The sequence below is a fragment of the Lithobates pipiens genome, unplaced genomic scaffold (genome assembly GCF_037356315.1).
Source record: "Lithobates pipiens isolate NorthernLeopardFrog02 unplaced genomic scaffold, aLitPip1_a1.2 Scaffold_18, whole genome shotgun sequence".
Taxonomy (NCBI): Eukaryota; Metazoa; Chordata; class Amphibia; order Anura; family Ranidae; genus Lithobates; species Lithobates pipiens.
The window spans coordinates 266,502,054-266,524,293 of NW_027507758.1; the positions used below are offsets into that span (position 1 = coordinate 266,502,054).

The 22,240-nt window shown below is 46.1% G+C and overlaps 1 protein-coding gene across 1 annotated transcript in view; it reads right to left on the reverse strand.

The window, feature by feature from the left end:
• CUNH6orf58 (chromosome unknown C6orf58 homolog) overlaps positions 1–22,240 on the reverse strand; it is a 93,414-nt gene that overhangs the window by 5,102 nt on the left and 66,072 nt on the right. Inside the window, exon 5 of the mRNA XM_077486926.1 lies at positions 18,332–18,570. Coding sequence (XP_077343052.1) covers positions 18,332–18,570 — 239 coding nt within the window. The remainder of the gene's footprint in view (positions 1–18,331; positions 18,571–22,240) is intronic.

The window sequence follows — 22,240 nt, forward strand, 5'->3', positions numbered from 1 at the left end:
CGGACTCGCATTTCGGCGGACAATCCGCCCGTGTGTATGCCAGTCCGCCGTACTTTTGAAATGAGCGGACTTTTCCCGCCCGGAGAAAAGTCCGCTCATTTCGAGCGGGTATCCAGGTAGGCGGGGCCCGCGAAGGAGACGTCGCTGGCCCCGCCGCCTGGTATGGACTTAAAGGGGAACCCCAACGCCGAAAAAAATCGGCGTGGGGGTCCCCCCCAAGTCCACAACAGACCCTTGTCCGAGCACGCTACCCGGCCGGCCAGGAAAGGGGGGCGAGCGAGCGCCCCCCCTCCTGAGCCGTACCAGGCCACGTGCCCTCAACATGGGGGGGTGCCTTGGGGAAGGGGGGGGCCGCGCGGCCCCCACACCCCAAAGCACCTTGTCCCCATGTTGATGAGGACAAGGGCCTCTTCCCGACAACCCTGGCCGTTGGTTGTCGGGGTCTGCGGGCGGGGGGGCGGGGGGGCTTATCGGAATCCGGGAGCCCCCTTTAATAAGGGGGCCCCCGGATACCGGCCCCCCACCCTATGTGAATGAGTATGGGGTCTTGTCCCCCTCTTCGGTTCTTCTTGCCGGGCCACCGCGCCTTCTTCTAGCTCTTTTACAAGTGGTGGCCTGGTCTTCTGTCGCCGCTGCCGCTGTCTTCTGTTCTTCTGGTGATGTCCCTATATAAGTCGCCGCACACCGCGCGTCCTGTCATAGTGACCGGAGACAGTGACGAGGCAACATCTCCAGAAGAGAAGAACAGAAGACGGCGACAGCGGCAGCGGCGCGAGAAGACCGGGCCACCGCTTGTAAAAGAGGAATGCCAGGGACGCACTGTGCGGCCACTTATATAGGGACAATGGGGCGGTGTCACATGGCTTTATGTCACATGGGTTGGTGTCACATGGTGACCCCGCCCCCTTACGATGTCATAGTCCCTATGTGACATCAACCCATGTGACCAACCCATGTGACATAAAGCCATGTGACACCGCCCCATTGTCCCTATATAAGTGGCCGCGCAGTGCGTCCCTGGCATTCCGGCCGGAGAGATCGTCGAGGCAACATCTCCTGGAGAAGAAGAAGAAGAAGAAGAACGTAAGGCGGCGGCGGCGGCGACAGAAGACCGGGCCACCGCCTGTAAAAGAGCTATAAGAAGGCGCGGTGGCCCGGCAGAAGAACCGAAGAGGGGGACAAGACCCCCAAAGTCGGGAGAAGAGGCCGGCGGCAAGGAAGAAAGCCGGACTCCTCCGCTAGCAAAAGAGCTACAAGAAGATAGCAGAGGAGTCCGGCAAGAAGACCCCCGAAGACGGAAGACCCCCGGAGCTGTGCAATAAAGTATTTTATCTCATGTGTTGTGTTTTTTTTGGTATTTATTTTATTTTACAGGTGAATGGGTAGGGGTACATTGTACCCCATACTCATTCACATAGGGTGGGGGGCCGGTATCCGGGGGCCCCCTTATTAAAGGGGGCTCCCGGATTCCGATAAGCCCCCCGCCCGCAGACCCCGACAACCAACGGCCAGGGTTGTCGGGAAGAGGCCCTTGTCCTCATCAACATGGGGACAAGGTGCTTTGGCACCCCCCCATGTTGAGGGCACGCGGCCTGGTACGGCTCAGGAGGGGGGGGCGCTCGCTTGCCCCCCTTTCCTGGCCGGCCGGGTAGCGTGCTCGGACAAGGGTCTGTTGTGGACTTGGGGGGGACCCCCACGCCGATTTTTTTCGGCGTTGGGGTTCCCCTTTAAGTCCATACCAGGCGGCGGGGTCAGCGACGTCTCCTTCGCGGGCCCCGCCTACCTGGAGACGCGCTCGAAATGAGCGGACTTTCCTCCGCGTGTGTGGGCGAGTCCGTTCATTTCAAAAGTAGGGCGGATAGTATGGCGGACTTAGTACGCCGTATTAGTCCGCTCAAAAAGTGGTGTGTGTGGTCAAGTCCGTTTATTCGAAAGTATGACGGACTGTCCGTCAGATAGTCTGACGGACTAAGTTGGCCAGACAGTCCGCCCGTGTGTACGCGGCTTTAGACAAATTAAAATTATACTGGCTATAACATTGCACCAAAATTAGATCAATAAAGACACACTAAAAAATTGTTAAACAATCAAAACATTCTTAGGCTGGCCATAGATGGGTCATATTTTTTATTCGATAAGCCAACAGGCTGAGAGAAAAAAATGTATTTCCCCATCCACATAATTGAGGTGGATGGATGAATCCTCCCTGCTGTGCTATTGTACTCTGATAGTGGGGACTCTTCTGCTGTCAGAATACACTGATCAGGCAATATTGAGCGAGCGTTAAGCCAGACTAAAAACCTAAAGGCACTTCTATTCCTCAACGCTTTACAACCAATCTCCATACACAAATTACCACTCGCTATTCAAGCCACAACGGTGGCCTGGAGAGACCTGCGCAATCTACCACTTCCAGCTTCTAGCTTAGTAGACATTCCCATCCCCGTACTGACTCTTACCCAGGCAATCCCTAATCTTTCTATCACTGATTGGTGAAAGAAAGGAATCTGCCTTCTTGCAGACCTTTACACTAAAGATACTTTTATACCCTTTGATATCCTTCAAAACAAAGACAATGACAAATATAAACACAACCAAATTTCCCACTTCCTTCGATCTATTAAATCTCATCACATATTTCTCCCAAAAGAAGCTTGGCAGTTTTATAACACTGTTCCCTCTCCCCGTAAGGGTATCTCACTATTTTATAATTTATTCCAACAAAAGTTGGATTTTGTCAAAACCCACCCTTATGAGAAATGGAAGTCTGACCTAAATATTACATTTACTAATTCACAGTGAAAGCAGGCATTTCAATGCCTATATAAGGCCTCAAGATGCATCAACCACTGGGAATTATCCCACAAAATGCCTTCCCTCCAGAATTTAGAATAGTTGTCACACGTGTTCTTTTGGTAGCTCGTTCCTTAATAACAAGACATTGGAAGATGAATACAGCTCCTAACGCATCAGAGGTACTCATTACTACCCAGATCCACTTTGTGTAAGAGTCACTACTAGCTAGCAGAAGTGGTAATAAAAAACAGTTTGACAATAAATGGAAACCATGGACAAATTGGTATAAAGCAGGTAACTGACCTCTCTTCTCTCTTGACTGTTGATGCTTAGCACACCTTATTAATCTCTCATCTTATGCCAGCCATACACGGTTCGAATTTCGAAAGAATTTTCTTTCGAAAATCGTATCTAAGAATTTTCGTATGAATTTCGCACCATTAGTGGGCTGCAGCAACAGCCGATTTTCGTGCGGAAATAAAATTTGAGGAATCGGACATGTTGGAAATTTTTAGAAAAACTAACGATTTTCTAATCAATGATGGGAGAATCGTGCGAGAAACGTAATAAGAAAAGAAAATGTATAGAGATAAAAGAAAATTTACGGAGAGAAAAGAAGATTCCCAGCCAAGAAAATTCTTTTCTGTAGCAACATGAGGTGAAATTGAAGGCTTGGTCGGCCGAATTTCGAAATTCAATGGTGGCATCATCGGATCACAAAAAAAACGAATTTTCTGATTTTGAAAAGAAAATTCGTTCGAAATTCGACCGTGTATGGCCTGCATTACTCCCATGCAGATCAGACTGGACACCCCCAATGCCCAATCCCCCCCCATCTCCACCTCCCTTTATACTACTTGTTCCTCTCTTCTATTGTTTCTTTTTTTGTGCGTATACATGCAATACCGTACTGTAATCAATAACCAATGATGGGACTCATACCGCCTCCGGGGACCTGTGTGTCCCATGGTGGTTAAGAGTGTAGCATGGTAAAGTATACCTGAAATGAAGAGGCTCACACTAATCCAACTCAATATTTGAATATCTGTAATTGGAGAATATTTCTGTTTAACACAATTGATTGTATGTATGCTCCCTGTTATCTGCTCTTATTTCTTTATTTGATTGTTATGGTTGACAAAAACTGTAATGGGAAGATTTTCAATAAAAACTAATTGGAAAAAAAAAGAATACACTGATCAGGGCTGCAGTCAGTTGGCAATGATTAACTGAAAATCTTCCAATACTTTATCACTGTACTCACTTCTGTTGAGCGGAAACGCTCATAGGTAAATTGAAATTTAGCTGGTCCTTGCTGACCCAGCCAAATTTCAATCTATCTATTAGTGATGGCCGAACGGTTCGCCCGGCGGTCGTTTCGCGGCGAATTTCCGACTTTCGCCGTCCGCGGGTTCGAACGCCTTTTTCCGTCGTTCGCCCCGGCGGACTTACGTGTTTAATGTATACAAGAACTTTAACCTTTCGTGACACGTTTATCATGTGTTACAGGACAACCAATTGAGACATGACAGCTCATGGACACTTGGACATTCCCCCTAACCTATAAATACACCCGATCCGGTGGCCATTTTACATTCTTTCTTCTGTCACTGTAGGGAAAGGATCCTGTGTGGAGTAGGGACAGAGAAAACGCTAGCTATTTGGTACACAAAAGTTCTTTTCAGGACTGGTATAGGTGTTAGGTCAGCAGCCTGAGTTTCTTTTGTCAGTTTAGATAAAGGGACAGAGCGCTGTATGCTGCTATTTTAGGGACAGCTCAGCCAGATTAGTCTTTCTTCATCATCATCATCATCATCATCATTAGCTGTTACTATCAGGTCCACAAAAGAGCTGTTCCAGCTAATCGTTCCAGCCTACTCTTTTTTGCCAATTTGTATAGGGACAGGCAGGAAGCAGTGTGTCAGGCAGTGAGGATAATTTTAAAGACTTGCTGTTACTATTAGTTCCACAAAGGTTCTTTTCAGGACTGGTATCAGTGGTACGGTAATAGGCTTGTACACGTATAATATTCTTTCTTCCAAATATAGAAAGAATATTATACTTGACTGCTGCCCTTCTGCTGCAGTCTGCTAATCATTCACAACTCACTTGTTCCACAAAAGTTCTTATAAGGACTGGTAACTTGGTCTGTCTAGGGTGCTACGGTACATAGGCTTGGGTGCGGTACAGTCTGCTGTTCTGTAAGGACCGCTATCGGTCCACAATAGATAGGGTTGCCGTGCACTACTGCTGACCGCTGCCCTATACTGCAGCAGTCCTTCAGCGGTATAGGGACTGACGCACAGTCTGCTAAACACTAATACACAACCTGCTTGGTCCACAAAAGTTCTTATAAGGACTGGTAACTTGGTATAGGGTGCTACGGTACATAGGCCTGAGTGCGTTACAGTCTGCTGTTCTGTAAGGACCGCTATCGGTCCACAATACATAGGGTTGACGTGCACTACTGCTGACCGCTGCCCTATACTGCAGCAGTCCTTCAGCGGTATAGGGACTGACGCACAGTCTGCTAAACACTAACACACAACCTGCTTGGTCCACAAAAGTTCTTATAAGGACTGGTAACTTGGTATAGGGTGCTACGGTACATAGGCCTGAGTGCGTTACAGTCTGCTGTTCTGTAAGGACCGCTATCGGTCCACAATACATAGGGTTGCCGTGCACTACTGCTGACCGCTGCCCTATACTGCAGCAGTCCTTCATTGGTATAGGGACTGACGTACAGTCTGCTAATCACTAACACACAACCTGCTTGGTCCACAAAAGTTCTTATAAGGACTGGTAACTTGGTATAGGGTGCTACGGTACATAGGCCTGAGTGCGTTACAGTCTGCTGTTCTGTAAGGACCGCTATCGGTCCACAATACATAGGGTTGCCGTGCACTACTGCTGACCGCTGCCCTATACTGCAGCAGTCCTTCAGCGGTATAGGGACTGACGCACAGTCTGCTAAACACTAACACACAACCTGCTTGGTCCACAAAAGTTCTTATAAGGACTGGTAACTTGGTATAGGGTGCTACGGTACATAGGCCTGAGTGCAGTACAGTCTGCTGTTCTGTAAGGACCGCTATCGGTCCACAATACATAGGGTTGCCGTGCACTACTGCTGACCGCTGCCCTATACTGCAGCAGTCCTTCAGCGGTATAGGGACTGACGCACAGTCTGCTAAACACTAACACACAACCTGCTTGGTCCACAAAAGTTCTTATAAGGACTGGTAACTTGGTATAGGGTGCTACGGTACATAGGCCTGAGTGCGTTACAGTCTGCTGTTCTGTAAGGACCGCTATCGGTCCACAATACATAGGGTTGCCGTGCACTACTGCTGACCGCTGCCCTATACTGCAGCAGTCCTTCATTGGTATAGGGACTGACGTACAGTCTGCTAATCACTAACACACAACCTGCTTGGTCCACAAAAGTTCTTATAAGGACTGGTAACTTGGTATAGGGTGCTACGGTACATAGGCCTGAGTGCGTTACAGTCTGCTGTTCTGTAAGGACCGCTATCGGTCCACAATACATAGGGTTGCCGTGCACTACTGCTGACCGCTGCCCTATACTGCAGCAGTCCTTCATTGGTATAGGGACTGACGTACAGTCTGCTAATCACTAACACACAACCTGCTTGGTCCACAAAAGTTCTTATAAGGACTGGTAACTTGGTATAGGGTGCTACGGTACATAGGCCTGAGTGCGTTACAGTCTGCTGTTCTGTAAGGACCGCTATCGGTCCACAATACATAGGGTTGCCGTGCACTACTGCTGACCGCTGCCCTATACTGCAGCAGTCCTTCAGCGGTATAGGGACTGACGCACAGTCTGCTAAACACTAACACACAACCTGCTTGGTCCACAAAAGTTCTTATAAGGACTGGTAACTTGGTATAGGGTGCTACGGTACATAGGCCTGAGTGCAGTACAGTCTGCTGTTCTGTAAGGACCGCTATCGGTCCACAATACATAGGGTTGCCGTGCACTACTGCTGACCGCTGCCCTATACTGCAGCAGTCCTTCATTGGTATAGGGACTGACGTACAGTCTGCTAATCACTAACACACAACCTGCTTGGTCCACAAAAGTTCTTATAAGGACTGGTAACTTGGTATAGGGTGCTACGGTACATAGGCCTGAGTGCAGTACAGTCTGCTGTTCTGTAAGGACCGCTATCGGTCCACAATACATAGGGTTGCCGTGCACTACTGCTGACCGCTGCCCTATACTGCAGCAGTCCTTCATTGGTATAGGGACTGACGTACAGTCTGCTAATCACTAACACACAACCTGCTTGGTCCACAAAAGTTCTTATAAGGACTGGTAACTTGGTATAGGGTGCTACGGTACATAGGCCTGAGTGCGTTACAGTCTGCTGTTCTGTAAGGACCGCTATCGGTCCACAATACATAGGGTTGCCGTGCACTACTGCTGACCGCTGCCCTATACTGCAGCAGTCCTTCAGCGGTATAGGGACTGACGCACAGTCTGCTAAACACTAACACACAACCTGCTTGGTCCACAAAAGTTCTTATAAGGACTGGTAACTTGGTATAGGGTGCTACGGTACATAGGCCTGAGTGCAGTACAGTCTGCTGTTCTGTAAGGACCGCTATCGGTCCACAATACATAGGGTTGCCGTGCACTACTGCTGACCGCTGCCCTATACTGCAGCAGTCCTTCATTGGTATAGGGACTGACGTACAGTCTGCTAATCACTAACACACAACCTGCTTGGTCCACAAAAGTTCTTATAAGGACTGGTAACTTGGTATAGGGTGCTACGGTACATAGGCCTGAGTGCGTTACAGTCTGCTGTTCTGTAAGGACCGCTATCGGTCCACAATACATAGGGTTGCCGTGCACTACTGCTGACCGCTGCCCTATACTGCAGCAGTCCTTCATTGGTATAGGGACTGACGTACAGTCTGCTAATCACTAACACACAACCTGCTTGGTCCACAAAAGTTTTTATAAGGACTGGTAACTTGGTATAGGGTGCTACGGTACATAGGCCTGAGTGCAGTACAGTCTGCTGTTCTGTAAGGACCGCTATCGGTCCACAATACATAGGGTTGACGTGCACTACTGCTGACCGCTGCCCTATACTGCAGCAGTCCTTCAGCGGTATAGGGACTAAGAGTTTTGTCACAGGGTGATTTAAAAAATGACAGGCAGAGGAAGAGGCAGGCCCTTCCGCAGGGGTGGTAGGGGTAGGGCAGGAGCAACAGCCTTGAGCCAAAGTGGGAAGTTGCAGAAGGTGCGTTCAATTACTTTAAAGGACGCACCAGACTTGGTTGAGTGGCTCACTCAGCCTTATTCTTCTGCACCCTCCTCATCCTCTCGATCTGCACCCTCTTCTTCACTCTCTGCTATGTGCACCCCCAAAGACACTACCACCAACAACACCACCACCACCACATACCTTCCGCTTGAGTGCAAATGGGGGCCTTCATGCTCCAGTGTTTTAATAGGGACCCCCGTATAAAAAGCATGAGGGTCAAGGACCAGTACTGGGTGGCAACGTACTTAGATCCCCGGTACAAACACAAAATGGCGGAAATGTTACCGCCGTCGCAGAGGGCTGTCAGAATGCAGCACTTCCAGGCCTTGCTTCGAGAAATGCTGCATTCTGCTTTTGCGTGCGCTGGCAGAGGAGCAATTCCCACTCCCAGAGAAGGATTTGCGGGTACCAATCCAACAGCGCCTGCAAGAAGAGGCCGGTTTGAAGATGTGTTGGTGACTTCGGATATGAGGTCATTCTTTCAGCCGACCCATCGACAGGTGTCATCCGGATCCAGCATCAGGGAACGCCTAGACCGTCAGGTGTCCGACTACATTGGGTTAACGGCCGATGTGGACGCTCTGAGGAGTGATGAACCCCTAGACTACTGGGTGGGCAGGCTTGACCTCTGGCCAGAGCTTGCCCAATTTGCAATCGAACTGTTGGCTTGCCCCTCATCCAGTGTCCTGTCCGAAAGGACGTTCAGCGCAGCAGGGGGGATTGTGACCGATAAGCGTACTCGCCTAGCTCACGACAGTGTTAACTACCTCACATTTCTAAAAATGAATGAGGCATGGATCTCGGAGGAATTCAACACATGTGATCAGTAGACCATGTATATGTCTATAAACAATTTTTGGAATCAAGCACACAGACCTTCTTAATTCATTTGGCTCACTTCCCTGACCCAAAAAAGCACACCGTACTATATGCCCCTACCCTCCTCTTTGAAGAGGTTGAGCGGTGTCATATTTCTACTGGGGCTGCTTATTATGAGGGGTTCCCACCATCCCTGTGCTGTGCTGACTTCCTCCTGGGTGTTCTTATTATGAGGGGCTCCCACCATCCCTGTGCTGTGCTGACTTCCTCCTGGGGGTTCTTATTATGAGGGGCTCCCACCATCCCTGTGCTGTGCTGACTTCCTCCTGGGGGTTCTTATTATGAGGGGATCACACCATCCCTGTGCTGTGCTGACTTCCTCCTGGGGCTGCTTACGGTGCTGCTGTCAGCGCTGTATGTCACGGAGCTGCTGTCAGCGCTGTATGTCACGGAGCTGCTGTCAGCGCTGTATGTCACGGAGCTGCTGTCAGCGCTGTATGTCACGGAGCTGCTGTCAGCGCTGTATGTCACGGAGCTGCTGTCAGCGCTGTATGTCACGGAGCTGCTGTCAGCGCTGTATGTCACGGAGCTGCTGTCAGCGCTGTATGTCACGGAGCTGCTGTCAGCGCTGTATGTCACGGTGCTGCTGTCAGCGCTGTATGTCACGGAGCTGCTGTCAGCGCTGTATGTCACGGAGCTGCTGTCAGTGCTGTATGTCACGGAGCTGCTGTCAGCGCTGTATGTCACGGAGCTGCTGTCAGCGCTGTATGTCACGGAGCTGCTGTCAGCGCTGTATGTCACGGTGCTGCTGTCAGCGCTGTATGTCACGGAGCTGCTGTCAGCGCTGTATGTCACGGAGCTGCTGTCAGTGCTGTATGTCACGGAGCTGCTGTCAGCGCTGTATGTCACGGAGCTGCTGTCAGCGCTGTATGTCACGGAGCTGCTGTCAGCGCTGTATGTCACGGTGCTGCTGTCAGCGCTGTATGTCACGGAGCTGCTGTCAGCGCTGTATGTCACGGAGCTGCTGTCAGCGCTGTATGTCACGGAGCTGCTGTCAGCGCTGTATGTCACGGAGCTGCTGTCAGCGCTGTATGTCACGGAGCTGCTGTCAGCGCTGTATGTCACGGTGCTGATGTCAGTGCTCTGTATTACGGTGCTGCTGTCAGTGCTCTGTATCTCCTGCACCCTCTTGTTTGCCTACCCTGGTCCCTGACCTTCCCTCTCCTCCATTGCCTTCATTAGCTCCATAGTCCTGAATTGTCAGAACAATTTCCCAAATAAAAAAAAAATGCTTGTAGTTATCGATCCCAAATTCACCTCATACATGTATTATGCTATTGTCCAGGTGGTGGGACTACGTGCTACCCCCTAATAATTACCCCGTGGCCGCAAATTCGACCTAAAGGTTTGCGAAATTCGCCTCCCATTGAAGTCAATGGAGCCCGCGGCGAACGGTCGTTTTCGCGAACGTTTGTGCCCGTTCGCGTTTCGCGTTCGCGAAACGTCCCGTCGGAAGTTCGTCCATCACTACTATCTATGGCCAACTTAAGTGTGCCATCATTCACAGAATGATCTCCCTCTGGTGCCATGTTACAATTTTTTTACACTCCTGAGTTAATATTGCATTATCCTATCATTAATCCAGTGTTTCTCAAATCCAGTCCTCAGGCCCCCCCCAACAGGTCATGTTTTCAGGTTTTCCATTATTTTTCACAGGTGATTTGATCAGTTTCACTGCCTTAGCAATTACCACAGCCGTTTCATCTGAGGGAAATCCTGAAAACATGACCTGTTGGGGGGGGCCTGAGGACTGGATTTGAGAAACACTGCATTAATCCATTGTTTTCACTTGCTGACCAGCGCAGTGTTCCCCTGATCCCCATGTTATTTTCTACATTTCTAACATTTCTAAAAGAAACCTGTACCATGAGGTAAATTATATACAGTGTCTCACAAAAATAAGTACACCCCTCACATTTTTGTAAATATTTTATTATATCTTTTTAATGTGACAACACTCAAGAAATGTCACTTTGCTACAATGTAAAGTAGTGAGAGTACAGCTTGTATAACAGTGTAAATTTGCTGTGCCCTCAAAACAACTCAACAAATAGCCATTATTGTGTAAACTGCTGGCAGCAACAGTGAGTGCACCCCTAATTGAAAATGTACAAATTGGGCACAATTAGCCATCCCCCCAGTGTCATGTGAGTCATTAGTGTTACAAAGTCTCAGGTGTGAAGGGGGAGCAGGTGTGTTAATTTAGTTTTTTTCGTTCTCATACTGGTCACTGTAAGTTGAACATGGCACCTCTTCTAAAGATGATACAGAAGAAAGCCCACAAACAGTTTGCTGAAGACAAACAGACTAAAAAAATGGATTACTGGAACCATGTCCTGTGGTCTTGATGAGACCAAGATAAACTAATTTGGTTCACATGGTGTCAAATATGTGTGGCGGCAACCAGGTGATGAGTACAAAGACAAGTTTGTCTTGCCTACAGTCAAGCATTGTTGTGGGAGTCATGTTCTGGGGCTGCATGACTGCTGCTGGCACTGGGGAGCTACAGTTCATTGAGGGAACCATGAATGCCAACATGTATTGTGACATACTGAGGCAGAGCATGATCCCCTCCCTTCAGGGCCGGTACCGCAGGGCAGTATTCCAACATGATAATGACCCCAAACACACCTCCAAGACAACCACTGCCTTCTTAATAAAGCTGAGAGTAAAGGTGATGGACTGGCCAAGCATGTCTCCAGACCTAAACCCTATTGAGCATCCGTGGGGCATCCTCAAATGGAAGGTGGAGGAGCACAAGGTCTCTAACATCGACCAGCTCCATGATGTCATCGTGGAGGAGTGGAAGAGGACTCCAGTGGCAACCTGTGAAGCTCTGGTGAATTCCATGCCCAAGAGGGTTAAGGCAGTGCTGAAAAATAATGGTGGCCACACAAAATATTGACACTTTGGGTCCAATTTGGACATTTTCACTTAGGGGTGTACTCACTTTTGTTGCCAGCGTTTTAGACATTAATGGCTGTGTGTTAAGTTATTTTGAGGGGCTAGCAAATTGACACTTGTTATACAAGCTGTACACTGCTTGCATTCATATTTTTGCCATCCAAATGCATTATTTTACATTTTCTACATTAAACCTCATTTGCCATGTAGTTGCCCATCCCATTAATTTGTTCAGATCTTCTTGCAAGGTTTCCACATCCTGTGGAGAAGTTATTGCACTGCTTAGCTTAGTATCATCGCAAATACAGAAATTAAACTGTTTATCCCATCCTCCAGGTCATTTATGAATAAATTAAATAGGATTCATCCCAGCAAAGAACCATGTGGGACCCCTCAGGGTTTATGCTCAAATGCTTTTGCGAAATTCTGATACATCACGTCTACCTTCCTTTATCTAGATGGCAACTCACCTCCTCATAGAAGGTTAATGAATGATTCTTCATGAATCCATGCTGATTACTGTTAATGATACTGTTTTCATTACAAAAATCTTGTATATAGTCCCTTATCATCCCCTCCAAGAGCTTGCATACTATCGATGATAGGCTAACTGGTCTGTAATTCCCAGGGATGTATTTTGGGCCCTTTTTAAATATTAGTGCTACATTGGCTTTTCTCCAATCCACTGGTACCATTCCAGTCAGTAGACTGTAAGTAAAAATTAGGAACAATGGTCTGGCAATTACTTGACTGAGTTCCCTAAGTACCCTCAGGTGCAAGCCACCCGGTACTGGTGATTTATTAATGTTAAGTTTCCCAAGTCTAATTCTGTCCTCTGTTATCCATGAGGGTGCTTCCTGTGATGTCATGTGGATGAACACTGCAGTTTTGGTTACTGAAGCCCCCGATTCCTTTGTGAAGACTGAGGAGAAGAATAAATTCAATACCTTCGCCATCTCCCCATCCTTTGCAACCAGATGTTCTTCCTCATTCTTTATGGGGCCAATATGGTCTGTCCTCTCTTTTTTTACTGTTTACCGTATTTATCGGGGTATAACACACACCAGCGTATAACACGCACCCCAAGTTTAGGAGGGCATTTTAAGGAAAAAAGTTTTAGGAGGGAAGTTTAAGGGAAAAAAAACTTACATTTAAATGCCCATCAATGCAGCCTTATCAGTGTGCATCTGCAGCCTTGTCCATCATTGCAGAATGATCAGCATCATTTGCAGCTTGCCCAGCGCTGTTTGCAGCCTTGCAGAGTGTCATTTGCAGCTTGCCAGTGTCCTTTCCAGTTTGCCCAGCGCCGTTTGCAGCCTTGCCCATGTTTAAATATCCCGCCGCCGAGACAGACCGAGCGAGCGCCACCGAAAAAGACTGGCTTGGCTCGGCTCGCAGTCCCGCCCAGTATGGGATCACCCAGGTGAATTAAAAGGCTTTCTTTACAACCACACATTTGCTTTCCTGGGGGCGGTCTGGAATGTAGTTTCAGCTCTTGGCTCGGGACCGTCTATTGATTGATGATGGTGGGTGACAAAGATCAATAGATCAACAGGCACCTAAAGATTAACATGGACAATGCCAAAGGACAGCAGCATAGACAGTAATATAATCTGTTGAAGGACTGCCCCATAAATACTGTGATTTGTCAAAGTCTAGATGTGATGGCAATGGGGTTGGATTTGAATGGTGTATGAGTGAAGTATAAAAGCAAGGAAGAGAAATAGTCTCTTCCCCTTTGGATCCTGGCTTGGGCCTAAACCTCATGGCGATGGCCCTCTCTTGGTCATCTGAGCCTAGCCGATGCTACAAAGCCTCATGGAGGGCCTTGTGATAAGTATATCCTTGTATTGTATGTTTGATTATTGTTATATGTTGTAGATATTTGCTGTTTAGTATATTTGTTCTTATTGTAAGCGAGGTAACATTGTAATACCTTTTAATACTTTTACCTTGGGAAATAAATAAGAGATCGTTTTTACTAACACAGTGTGTGTGTTTTCGTAACTAACTTTATATCAGTGTGCCTAGCAGGGTTTATAAACTAGCTAACTATGGGAATAGGCAAGATAATAGTAGTTTGTATATTGCATCAGGTCCTTCAACTGGTGACCGACTGAGGAGTCGTCCCAGTCCTCCAGGAACCCAAACCCCTCCTTACTACACCAGCTCCACAGTCACTAGTTTATTTTCCAAATCTCTCTCTGCCTTTCAGGTGTGGCTCCTGAGAATCCTACCTTGGAGGTACTTTTCCTCAATTTAGCTCCTTAATTTAAGTCCCTAAAATCATTCTTTAGGACACTCCATCTGCCTCTGACTTTCAATGGTGCCAATGTGCACCATGACAGCCAGGTCTTCACCAGCCCCTCCCAGTAATCTGTCCACCAGATTCGTGATGTGCCGAACCCGAGCGCCCGGTAGACAGCATACAGTTCACGGCTTCAGGTCTTTGTCACAGATTGCCCTTTCTGCCCTCTCTATCCTTCTAAGAATTGAGTCCCCTACCACCAGAATCTGTCTATCCTTTACCTTCGCTTCCCCCCCCCCACTCTCATTGGAGGAGTTCTTACCCTGGCAGCTAGGAGAGTCCCTCAGCTCCAGCAGTGCTGGTTGCTGACTGGTTTCAACAATGTCACTCAATAGAGCGTACTTATTGGGATGCTCCAGCCCAGGATTGGTTTCCCTGGCACTTTCCCCTCTATCCTTCCTGACTGTCACCCATCTACTCTTTTCTGGTGAAAAAAGGAAGAGGAAATCTGCGCTACAGTGTATACTTAACGAAAATGTGTGATGCAGCAATTCTAATATATACCCAAAGTGAAATATACATATAAAAACAAAGAAAAAGAAGAGAACTGCGCAATCCCTAATACTTCTATTAGGATGTAAACCACTCTACCTTAAAGAAGTGTATCTTGTGATCTATTATTCTAACACACCAAACTAATGACTAAATAAACCATAAGGCATTACTTATAACTAAATACAGTAAACATATATTGCCCCTCATATAACCAAAAGGAAAAAATGTACCGTATATACTCGAGTATAAGCCGAGATTTTCAGCCTCTTTTTTGAGGCTGAAAGTGCCCCCCTCGGCTTATACTCGAGTCATCGCTGTCTGCCCGCTCGATCAGCGTGTCGAGCAGACAGACAGCGGCCATTCTATTCAAAAGCCGCGCCTCCGGCTCCGCCTTCGCCTGTGATAGGCGGAACACTGAATTTCCCAGCAGCCTGTGTTCCGCCTATCACGGACATCGTATCATCCTCGTACTACGGACGAGGATGATACGAAGGCAGTGATAGGCGGAACACAGGCTGCTGGGAAATTCAGTGTTCCGCCTATCACAGGCGAAGGAGGAGGCGCGGCTTTTGAATTTTACAATGGCCGCCGAAGAGGGCACGGGACGGAGGCAAGGCAAGGCAAGGCACGGCACGGCACGGGACGGAGGCAAGGCAAGGCACGACACGACGGCAAGGCACGGCACGGCACGGGACGGAACGGAGGCAAGGAGGCAAGGCACGGGACGGAGGCTCGGGACAAAGGTAGGCTGGACACACACACACACACACACACACACACACACACACACACACACACACACACACACACACACACACACACACACACACATACACATATACACACACACACACACACACACACACACACACACAGGGATGGGTGGATGGATGGAGACACACACAGGGATGGGTGGATGGATGGAGACACACACACACAGGGATGGATGGATGGATGGATGGAGACACACACACACAGGGATGGATGGATGGATGGACACACACACACACAGGGATGGATGGACGGACACACAGGGATGGACGGACACACAGGGATGGACGGACACACAGGGATGGACGGACACACACACAGGGATGGACAGGCATGTCTCACCCTCGGCTTATACACGAGTCAATAAGTTTGCCAGTTTTTTTGGGGGTAAATTGGGGGCCTCGGCTTATATTCGGGTCGGCCTATACTCGAGTATATACGGTACAATTCTAAGTCAGCGATTCAAAAACAAGAAACATATAAAGTAGAATCAAACAGTACTGAAAATGTATGTGATAACATAAAGTCCATTAAAAGTCCAACTGGAGAAACACCCTGTGTAGAAGGGATCTATTCAATCGTAAAACTTTTCAATCAACGTGAAGTAAAACCAGGTGCACCTCCACCAGACAAGTAATAATAGCCCCTTACCAGACGTCCCGGTAGGGAGCGCTTAATCACAAAATGGGTCTGAAGATGGATCAAACTTGAGCCCTCCAAATGGAACACTTTTACGTAGGACAGGTTAGGAGATACGCCAGTCATAAACCATCCAGCAGGGGAAAACGCTGTTTGAAGCGGGACTCAGATGTGTAGCATTGTAGGATCAAGGAAGGTTCACCATAGGGAGGAAAAAATTCTCCAAATAGTGTAAAATCATTTATTAAAACAAAAATATAAAACAAGAGATGCACTTACAAACATGAAAGAACATCGGGCATATCATCAAACTGGGCAAGCGTCGGCCGATCGCGAACACCAATCGATATCCCTTCTGGTACCAGTTCACATGAGGCAAGTCAGCGTGTCACGCCACCCAACGCGTTTCGTGAAAAATTCACGTCGTCTGGGGTAGCCTGGTGAACTGGTACCAGAAGGGATATCGATTGGTGTTCGCGATCGGCCGACGCTTGCCCAGTTTGATGATATGCCCGATGTTCTTTCATGTTTGTAAGTGCATCTCTTGTTTTATATTTTTGTTTTAATAAATGATTTTACACTATTTGGAGCATTTTTTCCTCCCTATGGTGAACCTTCCTTGATCCTACAATGCTACACATCTGAGTCCCGCTTCAAACAGCGTTTTCCCCTGCTGGATGGTTTATGACTGGCGTATCTCCTAACCTGTCCTACGTAAAAGTGTTCCATTTGGAGGGCTCAAGTTTGATCCATCTTCAGACCCATTTTGTGATTAAGCGCTCCCTACCGGGACGTCTGGTAAGGGGCTATTATTACTTGTCTGGTGGAGGTGCACCTGGTTTTACTTCACGTTGATTGAAAAGTTTTACGATTGAATAGATCCCTTCTACACAGGGTGTTTCTCCAGTTGGACTTTTAATGGACTTTATGTTATCACATACATTTTCAGTACTGTTTGATTCTACTTTATATGTTTCTTGTTTTTGAATCGCTGACTTAGAAGTGTACATTTTTTCCTTTTGGTTCATAACCTATGAGGGGCAATATATATGTTTACTGTATTTAGTTATAAGTAATGCCTTATGGTTTATTTAGTCATTAGTTTGGTGTGTTAGAATAATAGATCACAAGATACACTTCTTTAAGGTAGAGTGGTTTACATCCTAATAGAAGTATTAGGGATTGCGCAGTTCTCTTCTTTTTCTTTACTCTTTTCTGGTGCCTGCACCTCTTTGTCTCCACACGCCTCTGTGCTGGCCCCTGCCAGGTACATTCCCAGCTCTCCTTTAGTATGGAGGTTTTTCTCAGTGCTGATAGTTGCTTCCCTAAATAAAAAAAACTGGGCTTCCAGGGAAACTATGTGCTTATATTTTGCACAGCAGTATTCACCCTCGATCAGATAATCAAGGAATGCCTACAATATGTACACCGAGTTGCATCTCCACACCCGCCAGGCATCTCACCTACCAATTTAATGAAGATTGGGATTATACCTTGGGATTATACCCTGTCCAAAAAACACTCAGATACTCACACTACATAAGTACTTTGAACCCTGTTATAACCTTCTGTTTTCAAATCTGGTTTTTAACTCCCCACTTAGTCCAGTTCTACTTGGTCTAAGTCCCAGAAAGTTCAAAGATGAGAAGGCTCAAAATTAGTTCTACAGAATGTTATATTAACCACTCCCCTTAATTAGTAGGCTGAAGGAAGAAAAAAAAGGCTTAAGGTTTAAAAAGTGACAGAGAGGGTGTTAAAAAAAGCTTCTAGGAACCCCCCCAACCCCCCCCCCCTCCCAAAAAAAAACAAAAAATGCAGCACAGCAATCACTAGCAGTCAAAAAGCAAAACTTGTTCACACTCTCCGCTCAAGGTTCTCACGGTTCGGCTTCTAAACAACAAGTCTGGCAGGTTAGTAGCGCTGCCATTAAATATAGTGATATAAAGGCACTCATTTTGCCTAATAGTTATTTTTACCTTTCCTTTCACAAAATATATTTATATAAATCTTCTCATCTTGCCTGTTTCCTCATGCAGCTAACAGCACTTACAGCCTGTGACTTTCAATTTAAGCAATTCACGTTTTCCTGTGTTACACAAACATCTTTCTGCTCACCTGCTGTCAAACTCTTTGCTCTTGCTTTCAGACTCTTAACTGCTAGGATGCTCATTTATGCATTTCTCATCTTGACTGGCCTAAAAGTATGTCAGACATGAAATGTGAATATTAAACATACCTGTGTAAGTGTTGACTTTATTGATCAGCTGCAATGTGGACAGAACCCTGTTTTGCTGTTCAGTGAAGTCAGCAACGTTGGGGACCTTATCACCATCAACCAGCTTTCTATGTGGAAGGAAATGCTGGAAATCATTTGTGCTTTGGAAATTAGTTGGGAAATTGACGGCTGCTAAGAATTCAACGGTTGTTGCCCAGTCTTTTCCAAAGTTTCCTTCAGGCACTGAAAGATAGCTTAACCTAAGTGCACATATAAATATTAAACTTTAGACATGTCATACAACTACAAAATAATGAACATAATATACATTTTACAAATAACAATACTAACAAAGGTTAATAATATTGGAGTTATTTGTGCTATGACATATGGGGGATTATTTACGAAAGGCAAATCCACTTTGCACTACAAGTGCAAAGTGCACTTGAAATTGCACTTGAAAGTGCAGTCACTGTAAATCTGAGGGGGTAGATCTGAAATGAGGGAAAGCTCTGCTGATTTTATTATCCAATAATGTGCAAGCTAAAATGCTGTTTTTTTATTGTCCTTGCATGTCCCCCTCGGATCTAGAGCGACTTCACTTCCAAGTGCACTTTCAGTGCAATTTCAAGTGCACTTTGCACTTGTAGTTTGCACTTGTTGTACAAAGTGGATTTGCCCTTCGTAAGTAACCCCCATGGGGTTTTTTTGTGAAGGCAAATCCACTTTGCACTGCAAGTGCACTTGGGAATGCAGTCGCTGTAAATCTAAGGGGTAGATCTGAAATGAGTGGAAGCTCTGCTGATTTTATCATCCAATCATGTGCAAGCTAAAATGCTGTTTTTTATTTTTCTTGCATGTCCCCCTCGGATCTACAGGGACTGCAATTCCAAGTGCACTTGCAGTGCAAAGTGGATTTTCCTTTAGTAAATAACCCCCATGGTTACATAAAGTAGAGGTTCTGTATATACCACGCTAAAAGGCTGGGCAAGGACTAGTGGAAACAACTGTGAGTTGGGTAAAGAATTTCCAGGTTTATAATGATGAATATTTTTCCTATTGGTAGCTTTGCATATCACATATGTAAAATGCATCTCGCTCTATAAAAAAAATAAAAAAATAGTCAGTATTAGGAGGATTAAAAGATAGTTGCTCTATACTTGGTCTGTTTCCAATAAATTTTAACTGATAAATCAACATAGGAGCTGCATCAATCTCTCTGCGCACTGAACCCACTAAGCCCTAAAACATGTAATGTGGTCTATTATCAATTGTACCATGCATATTTAGATTAATGCTGTCAAATTTCTTTTCACATTAACAACTTTTAACCATTTTAAATATACAACTTTATTTATTAGGGAATCACCAAAGTAGAGAGAAACATCCATACACCACATACACCAAGCATAATGAATGTATTCATGTGTAAATAGCAGAAACAAGGAACCTTCATTAAGGCCTGAAGGGGCCCTAGATCCCAAGCTAAAGATACATCTAGCTTCAGCTCTCAGCAGCATTCTATCCAGATCACCAATTCATAATTTTCTCTGTCCCAATTCAATGTCCTGTACAACCAAAAATTTCTGACCATCGGGTTTACCCCCATGTTTATCCCAGAAGTGCCTCGCTACTGGTCTATCCTTCTTCAAAAGTATTTAATTTTCATGTTCCAGGGCACATAGTCTTGGTTGTCTAAAGCCCCATACACACTATCAGATTTTCTGTTGATTTTTGTCTTCAGATTTACCAAAACCATGTAGTGCAAGGGCCTGCCTGATTGCATACACTTTGAAACTCCAAAAGTTTGACCTCATATTATATGGTTTTGGTAAATCTGAAGACAAAAATCAGCAGAAAATCTAATAGTGTGTATGGGGCTTAATTGTTTTCTCAAAATAGTATTGTGGGCAAGGGCAACTGGCCACATATATAAAGGAACTACAGTTGTAAAAGGGCTATCTGTATTTTTAATAATGCGGTGCGATTGAAGGGCACCTATTCTTGACAATCTGGCCAAATTAATAGCATCTTACAGAAATATTGGTTGGTTCTCCTGGATAATAAAGATCTGAGAGACTGATTATATCCTACTTCACCAATCACCTGTCGGTGAGCAAGAAATTTAAGAGATATGCTGGTGTATAGTCATTTTGCACAGTAAAGTGGGGGCAAGCAATTGTCAACATAGGTACCACAGAAACAGAATGGCTTCTTTCAGTGTGGCTATTTTAAAGTGTGTCTTTTTGTTCCCACAGTGAAGGGATTCCCAAAAATTGTGAAAAAGTACAGATAAAGTATTTTTTACAACTGTAGTTCTAGTGTTCTCTTTGGATCTGTGATTGCCATGATGTTGCAAATGTAAGCAGCTAAGGCACCAGCTATTTGAAGGCTTGACAGTTCAGCTGAGAGCTGACATAAGCATACTGGAAATTGTGACACCATCACACATCAACACGCAACGCATTTACAAAATGCATATTATGCACATTGGTACACTATGCTGCCATTTAGTCATCATTACACTGCAGCAATGATCATGTTATCACAACGAGCAAAAACACATATTACGCACACTGGTGCATTGTGCTGCCAGTCATTCTTAATGGCATCCCAATGCACCTCACCAAAACACCTGTGTTGCAGCACACCATGCGTTGTAAACCTTTTTTTTGGAGCACCTGGCAATTCATTCAAACAAATAGGCTTCTTTGTACACAATGCACAGCAATACATATTCACAAGCATGCATTATTGCAATGTGTGCAACAATGTGAATCCAGCTTTACTGAACTGACCTGTCTCTAGATTAAATGGTTATTTTACAAAGAAGGTTTACTTATAAGTAAGTGTAGTGCCCTCCTAGTATAAGTGCTAGGATGTAAATAGTTAGGTTAGTGTAATTTGCTCCTCTGCCTAAAGGGGAGCTAGAGGGAAATATATCTCTAGCATTCTGCCTAACAGAGTGCTGCAGTTTACTAGTAAGGACTGCTCATGATTTTCTGGTTCTAAGTTTGCCTTGGCTCCTCCTTCCTTCTGGAAATGACTAGAGCCTTCCAGAACATAAGTGGGAGCTAGGCCAATGGGCAGCATCAATATGAATGCAGCTCTGGCCAATTACAGGGGCCCTGAGCATGCTGTGTGCTGGCATTCATATTGCATTCATATTGCAGGTGCCTCCCCTGACACCTGCTGCCAACTGGCCTCAGGTGGGTGACCTGAGGGCCTGAAATTGAAACAGTAATTGAAGAGTGGCCCTGGTTCTCCTAAAGCTGACTGAGAGGGGAGTTCGCTGAGGATCTGTCTGATATCAGTGAGAGAGGCTGCCAGATGCTCTACAAAAGCCTGTGAGTACAGACACTTGTGGGATCTCAGGGATTAGGGATAGGGCCCAGCTAAAGAGTTCACTGGCTAGTGATCCAAAAGAGCTCTGTCTAACTGCGATCTGCCCTCAGCAAGGGACTTCACCTAAGGCTCCATCTTAGATCAGCTATAGTCCTCACGTTGTGAATAGTTTTGTTTATCGGAGTATCCCACTGCAATTCCCTAACCCTATCCAAGTCTCTGTAGCACCCTGGTGTTTTAGTTGCCAGGTGGTAATATTCCTGGCTAACTGTTAGAGGATCAATTGATTCCCCTCTAATTCTGGAATTGCTGCAACTTCTCTCTTCTGCCACTAGGTGGCACTGTGACTGGTGACATTAGAATGACAGGGTGCTATGTAAGATCAGAGTATGAATGGATGGGGTGTCTTATCCAATAGACAAGGGTTTCTTTAAGCCCCTTGGCCTGCTGGGAGAGCCTATTTATTTAGGTGGAGTCAGGTGATCGGGGTTCTGTGCCACCTGGATGGCTGTCTAGGTGGACATGTTTTATGTTGCCCCGGGCTGCTAGGCCGGAAGCCTGAAGCCTATCCCTGGGACACCTGGC